The sequence below is a fragment of the Procambarus clarkii genome, chromosome 93 (assembly GCF_040958095.1).
Source record: "Procambarus clarkii isolate CNS0578487 chromosome 93, FALCON_Pclarkii_2.0, whole genome shotgun sequence".
In the NCBI taxonomy this organism is placed as follows: Eukaryota; Metazoa; Arthropoda; class Malacostraca; order Decapoda; family Cambaridae; genus Procambarus; species Procambarus clarkii.
The window spans coordinates 11,711,335-11,721,676 of NC_091242.1; the positions used below are offsets into that span (position 1 = coordinate 11,711,335).

The 10,342-nt window shown below is 48.3% G+C and overlaps 1 protein-coding gene across 1 annotated transcript in view; it reads left to right on the forward strand.

The window, feature by feature from the left end:
• LOC123747816 (venom protease) overlaps nucleotides 1–9,410 on the forward strand; it is a 469,133-nt gene extending 459,723 nt beyond the window's left edge. The window contains exon 10 of the mRNA XM_069319452.1: nucleotides 8,504–9,410. Coding sequence (XP_069175553.1) covers nucleotides 8,504–8,668 — 165 coding nt within the window. The 3' untranslated portion in view covers nucleotides 8,669–9,410. The remainder of the gene's footprint in view (nucleotides 1–8,503) is intronic.
• The last annotated feature ends 932 nt before the right edge of the window (nucleotides 9,411–10,342 follow it).

Sequence of the window (10,342 nt, forward strand, 5' to 3'; positions counted from 1 at the left end):
GTGTATATGGGTGTTGATAGTGTATATGGTTGTTGACAGTGTATATGGGTGTTGACAGTGTATATGGATGTTGGCAGTGTATATGGGTGTTGAATGTGTATATGGGTGTTGACAGTGTATATATGGATGTTGACAGTGTATGTAGGTGTTGGCAGTGTATATTGGTGATGACAGTGTTCATGAATGTTGGCAGTGTATATATGGATGTTGACAGTGTATGTAGGTGTTGACAGTGTATATGGGTGTTGACAGTGTTCATGGATGTGGACAGTGTATATATGGGTGTTGACAGTGTGTATATGGGTGTTGACAGTGTATATGGGTGATGGCAGTGTATATCGGTGCTGAGTTTATATGAGTGTTGGCAGTGTATATGTGTGTGTGTGTTGACAGTGTATATGTGTGTGTGTGTGTTGGCAGTGTATATGTGTGTGTGTGTTGACAGTGTATATGTGTGTGTGTGTTGGCAGTGTATATGTGTGTGTGTGTTGGCAGTGTATAAGGGTGTTGACAGTCATTTTCCGTGTTTATTTCCCCTCCCGATTTTTGTATCATCAGAAAATTTACAAATATTGCTGCTCAAACCTGACTCTAAATCATTTATGTATATTGTGAATAATAGAGGTCCCAGGACAGAGCCTTGAGGCATACCACTTACAACATTTTCCCAGTCCGATTTAACCCTATTTATACAAGCTCTTTGTTTCCGTTGGTATAGCCATGCCCTAATCCAACTTAATATAACATCCCCTACCTTACCTTGAGGTGCTTCCGGGGCTTAGCGTCCCCGCGGCCCGGTCGTCGACCAGGCCTCCTGGTTGCCGGACTGATCAACCAGGCTGTTGGACGCGGCTGCTCCCAGCCTGACGTATGAGTCACAGCCTGGTTGATCAGGTATCCTTTGGAGGTGCTTATCCAGTTCTCTCTTGAACACTGTGAGGGGTCGGCCAGTTATGCCCCTTATGTGTAGTGGAAGCGTGTTGAACAGTCTCGGACCTCTGATGTTGATAGAGTTCTCTCTCAGAGTACCTGTTGCCAATACCATGAGCCACTAACTTTTTAATCAGTCTTTCACGTGGCACTGTATCAAACGCTTTGCTAAAGTTAAGGTACACAATTTCGGAAACCTTACTGCTATCAACTGCCTTAACTATGCTTGAATAAAATGATAGCAAATTTGTTTAACATACACGGCCATTTGTAAAACCATGTTGGGAATCATATATTAATTTATGGTTTCAAGATGAAGATGAATGGTATTTGTAATTATCGATTTGAGAAACTTTCCCATAATAGACGTTAGGCTAATTGACAGATTGTTTGAGGCAAGTGATCTCACTCCTTTCTTGAAAACTGATACCATATTAGCAACCTTTCACGACTTTGGCATTCTACCTGACTCTAATGATTTGTTAAATATAAAACACAATGACTCGCAGAGCTTCTCTTTGCATTCTTTAAGCCTCTTGACAAACGCTTCGTGCCGCCCTGGGAATTTGTCAGGTTTCATTTTCAACTATTTGTTGAAAATAGCATCCTCCCTGGTAACTTCTGAACTACTCAACCTATACTCTTCCCCCTCCCACATAGACTTGTTTGGCTGAAGGCATAATGTTAAGCTCCTCTTTAAGAAATACAAAAATAAAATATTTATTAAAAATACTACTAATCTCATCATCATTATCAGTTATATGACCTGTCTCAGTTTTTAATGGAACTACTCTTTTCCTAATCTTTTCTCGATATAACTGAAAAAACTTTAGGATTTGTCTTTGCTTGCCCTGCTATACGAACTTCAAAGTTTCTTTTTGCCCCCCCCCCATCCTTATCTCTATTTTATTAACATTTCTATCCATTTGAACGAATTCTTGTTCTAACTGACCTCACCGCAGCTGAGCGGACAACACGCTGGACTTGTGATCCTGTGGTCCTGGGTTCGATCCCAGGCGCCGGCGAGAAACAATGGGCAGAGTTTCTTTCACCCTATGCCCCTGTTACCTAGCAGTAAAATAGGTACCTGGGTGTTAGTCAGCTGTCACGGGCTGCTTCCTGGGGGTGGAGGCCTGGTCGAGGACCGGGCCGCGGGGACACTAAAAGCCCCGGAATCATCTCAAGATATAACTCAAGATATGAAGATGACCATTCTTAATCTTTTTGTACCAAGCTCTCTTTCTACCTATAAGGTTCTTCAGATCCTTTGTTATCCATTTCGGGTCATTATTATTTGATCTATAACATTTCTATGGTATTCTACATCCCTGTGCTTTGCTTAGAATATTTTAAAATAAGTTATATTTTAAATCCACATCGAAATTCCTTTTTACATCACCCCATCGCTGGGTTTACTTCTCGCTCCAAGACCGGCCCATCCCCCATGCCCAAGGCTTTCCAATCAGTTTCACCCCAAAAAAATCTTAAGCTATTAAAATCAGCTTTTCGAAAATCTGGCGCTTTAATAGAATTTTCTCCTTCAAATCTATTGCATTCTCTCCTAAATCTGATTTCTTTGTGATCACTGTTCCCTCGCTCCCTCGCAATTACGATGCCATTAATTTGTGTTTCCCTCCTAGTTAACACTAAATCTAAAATATTATTTTCCCGTGTTGGTTCCTTAATGTGTTGCTTAAGAAAGCAATCGTCAATTAATTCTAGAAAATCTGCCACATCTTTCTTTGTTCTGTTAATCCAGTTTATTCCACTAAAATTAAAGTCAACCATGACACAAATACTGTTTGACCTAGATGCTTTAGATATTTCATCCCATAGATGTTTTGCTTCCATTCTGTCTATGTTTGGTGTCCTGTATATAACACTTAATATTTTTGATGATTGCTAAATTGTTAAATTGATTTCTAGCATTTTCGTTTAATTCTATCCGAATAGTTTGTGCGTGTGGCTCAGGTTTGATTAACTCTTTGATAGTAAATATGGGTGTTGGCTGTGTATTTGTGTTACCTTCAGGTTACCTTGAAGTGCTTCCGGGGCTTAACGTCTCCGCGGCCCGATCGTCGACCAGGCCTCCTGGTTGCTGGACTGATCAACCAGGCTGTTGGACGCGTCTGCTAGCAGCCTGACGTATTAGTCACAGCCTGGTTGATCAGGTTGATCAAGCTGGGTGTTGACTGTGTGTATATGGCTGTTGACGGATAATACGGGTGTTGATTGTGATTTGGGTGGTGACAGTGTAAATGGGCATTGACAATGTTAATGGTTGTTGAGAGTGTATATGGGTGTTACAGTTTTTGTTGGCGTGTTTTTTTCCAAGGATATTTCTGCGCTGGCCCTGAGCCTCTGGCCTGCCCACTAAGGGTTTCTTGATACTTCTTTCTCTTTTACTTAGGCGGAGTATGAGTATTTATGACAATTATGTTCGCTTCATTACGATTACGCCCAATGTGTTAAACAACTTATTCTGCTCTGTCGAATCTTTCATAAAATCTCATTTGGTTTCCAAATGTGCTCGAGTTAGATAATGTTCCAACGGTCTGTCGTGCATTTCGAATAAGTGTGCAAGACAGTAGGGACCTAGTGTGCAGCGACAGTGGGGACCTAGTGTGCAGGACAGAGGGGACCTAGTGTGCAGGACAGCGGGGACCTAGTGTGCAGGACAGCGGGGACCGAGTGTGCAAGACAGCGGGGACCTAGTGTGCAGGACAGCGGGGACCTAGTGTGCAAGACAGCGGGGACCTAGTGTGCAGGACAGCGGGGACCTAGTGTGCAGGACAGCGGGGACCAAGTGTGCAGGACAGCGGGGACCAAGTGTGCAGGACAGCGGGGACCTAGTGTGCAGGACAGCGGGGACCGAGTGTGCAAGACAGCGGGGACCTAGTGTGCAGGACAGCGGGGACCTAGTGTGCAAGACAGCGGGGACCTAGTGTGCAGGACAGCGGGGACCTAGTGTGCAGGACAGCGGGGACCAAGTGTGCAGGACAGCGGGGACCAAGTGTGCAGGACAGCGGGGACCTAGTGTATAGGACAGCGGGGACCGAGTGTGCAGGACAGCGGGGACCGAGTGTGCAGGACAGCGGGGACCTAGTGTATAGGACAGCGGGGACCGAGTGTGCAGGACAGCGGGGACCGAGTGTGCAGGACAGCGGGGAACTAGTGTGCAGGACAGCGGGGACCGAGTGTGCAAGACAGCGGGGACCTAGTGTGCAGGACAGTGGGGACCGAGTGTGCAAGACAGCGGGGACCTAGTGTGCAGGACAGCGGGGACCTAGTGTGCAGGACAGCGGGGACCAAGTGTGCAGGACAGCGGGGACCTAGTGTATAGGACAGCGGGGACCGAGTGTATAGGACAGCGGGGACCGAGTGTATAGGACAGCGGGGACCGAGTGTGCAGGACAGCGGGGACCAAGTGTGCAGGACAGCGGGGACCTAGTGTGCAGGACAGCGGGGACCGAGTGTGCAGGACAGCGGGGACCGAGTGTGCAGGACAGCGGGGACCGAGTGTGCAGGACAGCGGGGACCGAGTGTGCAGGACAGCGGGGACCGAGTGTATAGGACAGCGGGGACCTAGTGTATAGGACAGCGGGGACCGAGTGTATAGGACAGCGGGGACCGAGTGTGCAGGACAGCGGGGACCGAGTGTGCAGGACAGCGGGGACCGAGTGTATAGGACAGCGGGGACCGAGTGTGCAGGACAGCGGGGACCAAGTGTGCAGGACAGCGGGGACCTAGTGTGCAGGACAGCGGGGACCGAGTGTGCAGGACAGCGGGGACCGAGTGTGCAAGACAGCGGGGACCTAGTGTGCAGGACAGCGGGGACCTAGTGTGCAGGACAGCGGGGACCAAGTGTGCAGGACAGCGGGGACCAAGTGTGCAGGACAGCGGGGACCTAGTGTATAGGACAGCGGGGACCGAGTGTGCAGGACAGCGGGGACCGAGTGTGCAGGACAGCGGGGAACTAGTGTGCAGGACAGCGGGGACCGAGTGTGCAAGACAGCGGGGACCTAGTGTGCAGGACAGTGGGGACCGAGTGTGCAAGACAGCGGGGACCTAGTGTGCAGGACAGCGGGGACCTAGTGTGCAGGACAGCGGGGACCAAGTGTGCAGGACAGCGGGGACCTAGTGTATAGGACAGCGGGGACCGAGTGTATAGGACAGCGGGGACCGAGTGTATAGGACAGCGGGGACCGAGTGTGCAGGACAGCGGGGACCAAGTGTGCAGGACAGCGGGGACCTAGTGTGCAGGACAGCGGGGACCGAGTGTGCAGGACAGCGGGGACCGAGTGTGCAGGACAACGGGGACCGAGTGTGCAGGACAGCGGGGACCGAGTGTGCAGGACAGCGGGGACCGAGTGTATAGGACAGCGGGGACCTAGTGTATAGGACAGCGGGGACCGAGTGTATAGGACAGCGGGGACCGAGTGTGCAGGACAGCGGGGACCGAGTGTGCAGGACAGCGGGGACCGAGTGTATAGGACAGCGGGGACCTAGTGTGCAGGACAGCGGGGACCAAGTGTGCAGGACAGCGGGGACCGAGTGTGCAGGACAGCGGGGACCGAGTGTATAGGACAGCGGGGACCTAGTGTGCAGGACAGCGGGGACCGAGTGTGCAGGACAGCGGGGACCGAGTGTGCAGGACAGCGGGGACCGAGTGTATAGGACAGCGGGGACCTAGTGTATAGGACAGCGGGGACCGAGTGTATAGGACAGCGGGGACCGAGTGTGCAGGACAGCGGGGACCGAGTGTGCAGGACAGCGGGGACCGAGTGTATAGGACAGCGGGGACCTAGTGTGCAGGACAGCGGGGACCAAGTGTGCAGGACAGCGGGGATCGAGTGTGCAGGACAGCGGGGACCGAGTGTATAGGACAGCGGGGACCTAGTGTGCAGGACAGCGGGGACCAAGTGTGCAGGACAGCGGGGACCGAGTGTGCAGGACAGCGGGGACCGAGTGTATAGGACAGCGGGGACCTAGTGTGCAGGACAGCGGGGACCGAGTGTGCAGTGACAGTGGGGACCGAGTGTGCAGGACAGCGGGGACCTAGTGTGCAGGACAGCGGGGAACGAGTGTATAGGACAGCGGGGACCGAGTGTGCAAGAGAGCGGGGACCGAGTGTGCAGGACAGCGGGGACCTAGTGTGCAGGACAGCGGGGACCGAGTGTGCAGGACAGCGGGGACCTAGTGTGCAGGACAGCGGGGACCGAGTGTGCAGGACAGCGGGGACCTAGTGTGCAGGACAGCGGGGACCGAGTGTGCAGGACAGCGGGGACCGAGTGTGCAGGACAGCGGGGACCTAGTGTGCAGGACAGCGGGGACCGAGTGTGCAGCAAAGGGGGGACGGAGTGTGCAGGACAGCGGGGACCGAGTGTGCAGAACAGCGGGGATGGGATGTGCAGGACAGAGGGGACCCAGCGTGCAGGACAGCTGGGAAGGAGTGTGTAGGACTGCGGGGACCGAGTGTGCAGGAAAAGGGGAACGGAGTGTGCAGAACAGCGGGGACGGATTGTGCAGGACAGCTGGGACCGATTATGCAGGACAGTGGGGACGGAGTGTGCAGGACGGCTGGGACCGATTATGCAGGACAGCGGGGACCGAGTATGCAGGACAGTGGGGACGGAGTGTGCAGGACAGCTGGGACCGATTATGCAGGACAGTGGGGACCGAGTATGCAGGACAGTGGGGACGGAGTGTGCAGGACAGCTGGGACCGATTATGCAGGACAGCGGGGACCGAGTATGCAGGACAGTGGGGACGGATTGTGCAGGACAGCTGGGACCGATTATGCAGGACAGCGGGGACCGAGTGTATAGGACAGCGGGGACCGAGTGTATAGGACAGCGGGGACCGAATGTATAGGACAGCGGGGTCCGAGTGTGCAGGACAGCGGGGACAGGGTGTGCAAGAGAGCGGGGACCGAGTGTGCAGGACAGCTGGGAAGGAGTGAGTAGGACTGCGGGGACCGAGTGTGCAGGAAAAGGGGAACGGAGTGTGCAGAACAGCGGGGACGGAATGTGCAGGACAGCTGGGACCGAGTATGCAGGACAGTGGGGACGGAGTGTGCAGGACGGCTGGGAACAAAGCTCGTAACATGTAACTCTATTCTCATTACCTCCGCTCAAAACTTTACATTTATCAGCAATAAACTGCATCAGCCAATCTTTTGACAATTTCAAAACCCTATTTAGATCGTCCTGAGGTGATATTGAGTCTTTTTCCTTGTTTATTTTCCTCCCGAGTTTTGTATCATTGGCAAATTTGCAAATGTTGCTGCTCAAATCTGAACCTAAATCATTTATATATATATCATGAATAACAGAGGTCCCAGGACAGAGCCTTGAGGCACTTACAACAATTTTCCCAGTCTGACTTAATTCCATTTAAACTAACTCTCGGTTTCCTTTGTTTAGCCATGCCGTAATCCAACTTAATATAGTGCCCCCAATACCATGAGTGGCGTTTAAACTAGTAATACTGATCCAAGAGCTAGAGCCTCCAAAAATACATTAGTTAACCCTAGCAATGTCTCGCATCAAGAAGGGGAGTGGTAACCGGAAACCGCACCTGGGCCGCATGATTAATCACCCTCATCCGTCAGTCACCCTTCAATCATCCATCTCCCGCATGCCTTCCTGTTCTCAGAAATGGTGGGGACCCTCGTTGTCGTCTCTCTCAAGGTAACGGGTCACCCACTCCTGGGACACGCACATGCCTTCACGATCAGTGGGCGATTAATCACGCTCATACGTCAGTCATCCATCTCCGCTGATGGTGAGGACCCTCGTAGTCGCAAATTTTCCCTACTTCTATGATCGCTGTGGTAATGAACTAACTAGTCTGTGATCGTTGTGGAAGTGAACTAACTAGTCTGCAATCGCTGTGGTAGTGAATTAACTTGTAATGGCTTAAGAGAACATTAATGCTCCTCTATTTTTCTATAATGAAAATCATGAGAGCTGTTTTTAGCAATATCAGATATAAATTCCCTGTAAACTCACCAACACCTTTCTTCTAAGATATCAGTATTATTCAGCTGGCGTGAACAAGTACATGTTTAGTGTTCCATGTATACTTCATTAGTTATTATTTTGTAGAGAATAGAATAAACAGTCAATCATTTAATTTACATATTGATGTTAACATTCTTAAGTGTAAAGCGTTCCCAATATATATAACAGCGAGATAAATGTTATAGTATTTTACCTCCATTATACAAGTGTGGTGTGAGGTATAACCCAATGTTGTATTCCCCCAGGGTGACTCACGAGGTTAACTTTTACCTCCAGTATACAAGAGTGGTGTGAGGTATAACCCAATGTTGTATTCCTCCAGGGTGACTCAAGAGATCCACTTTACCTCCAGTATACAAGAGTGGTGTGACGTATAACCAATGTTGTATTCCCCCAGGGTGACTCAGATGGTCCACTTTTACCTCCAGTATACAAGAGTGGTGTGAGGTATAACCATTGTTGTATTCCTCCAGGGTGACTCAGAGGTCACCTTTTACCTCCAGTATACTAGAGTGATGTGAGGTATAACCAATGTTTTATTCCCCCAGGGTGACTCTGGAGGTCCACTTCTATACATCAACTCAGCTGGACGTTACACCTTGACTGGGATTGTATCACAGGGATATGGCTGTGGGAAGAAGGACTTCCCGGGCCTTTATGTCAACATCCGCAAGCCGCAGTACCTGGCCTGGATCAAGAAGGTCGCCTTCTAAGTCTCCTGTGGCCTCACAGATACTCCTAGCTGACTCTGGCCTCACAGATACTCCCAGCTGACTCTGGCCTCACAGATACTCCCAACTGACTCTGGCCTCACAGATACTCCCAGCAGATTTTGGTCTCACAAATACTCCCAGCTGATTCACACTCAACCTCTTTGTTCCACTCATTCTCTTATGACGTCTGCCGCTTGCTCCAGTTGCTCACAGGTTTTGACTTCTATTACAGAAAACTGTGATAAAAATTATTGTGGTTATTGATATTAGTTTGTGAACAATTATTATGTGTTAAAGACTTTAATGCCAAATTCTTTAAATTGTCTGTATTTGTTATAGAATTGATTACAGATTTGACTGAAAACCAATATTGTAACATGATGCACAATATAACAAACACAATCATGCCCAAGATACACAACATAATCATTAACAAGATACCCAACACAATCATGCCCAAAGATACCCAACACAATCATGCACAATATACCAAACACAATCATGCCCAAGATACACGACATAATCATTTACAAGATACCCAACACAATCATGCCCAAAGATACCCAACACAATCATGCACAACATATCAAACACAATCATGCTCAAGATACCCAACACAATTATGCTCAATATACCCAACACAATCATGCACAATATATCCAACAAAATCATGCTCAAGATACCCAAAACAATCATACACAATATACCCAACACAGTATAATAATATATGTCTACAGGAAAGACTGCTACCAAAATATGCTAACATAAATATATATATACAAATATATATATATATATACATAAATATATATATACAAATATATTAGTATATTTTGGTAGCAGTCTTTCCTGTAGACATATATTATTAAATATGACCGAAAAAGTAAGATTAATAATTCTAACACGAATTTTCTCAATCTTTCGTACATTTCTTTTCACTGTTGGAGGTAAATCAAAAATCAATTCTCCAAAATTCATTTTTATTTCTAGTCTGACGCGACACGAGCGCGTTTCGTAAAACTTATTACATTTTCAAAGACTTTAGTTTACAAATACACAACTGAATAGAACTTACGCATCTCCGATTTTATATCTACATTTTAGTGAGGTGGATGGGGTGAGGTGGCATTAATAGGGTATTAATTTCATCAACACAAGACAGAACAAGAGGTGGTATTAATAGGGTATTAATTTCATCAACACAAGACAGAACACGAAACAATGGGTATTGAATAGAAGTGTTTGTAGAAAGCCAATTGGTCCATATTTCTTGATGCTTCTATATTGGAGCGGAGTCTTGAGGTGGGTAGAATATAGTTGTGCATTAATTGGCTGTTGATTGCTGGTGTTGACTTCTTGATGTGTAGTGCCTCGCAAACGTCAAGCCGCCTGCTATCGCTGTATCTATCGATGATTTCTGTGTTGTTTACTAGGATTTCTCTGGCGATGGTTTGGTTGTGGGAAGAGATTATATGTTCCTTAATGGAGCCCTGTTGCTGATGCATCGTTAAACGCCTAGAAAGAGATGTTGTTGTCTTGCCTATATACTGGGTTTTTTGGAGCTTACAGTCCCCAAGAGGGCATTTGAAGGCATAGACGACGTTAGTCTCTTTTAAAGTGTTCTGTTTTGTGTCTGGAGAGTTTCTCATGAGTAGGCTGGCCATTTTTCTGGTT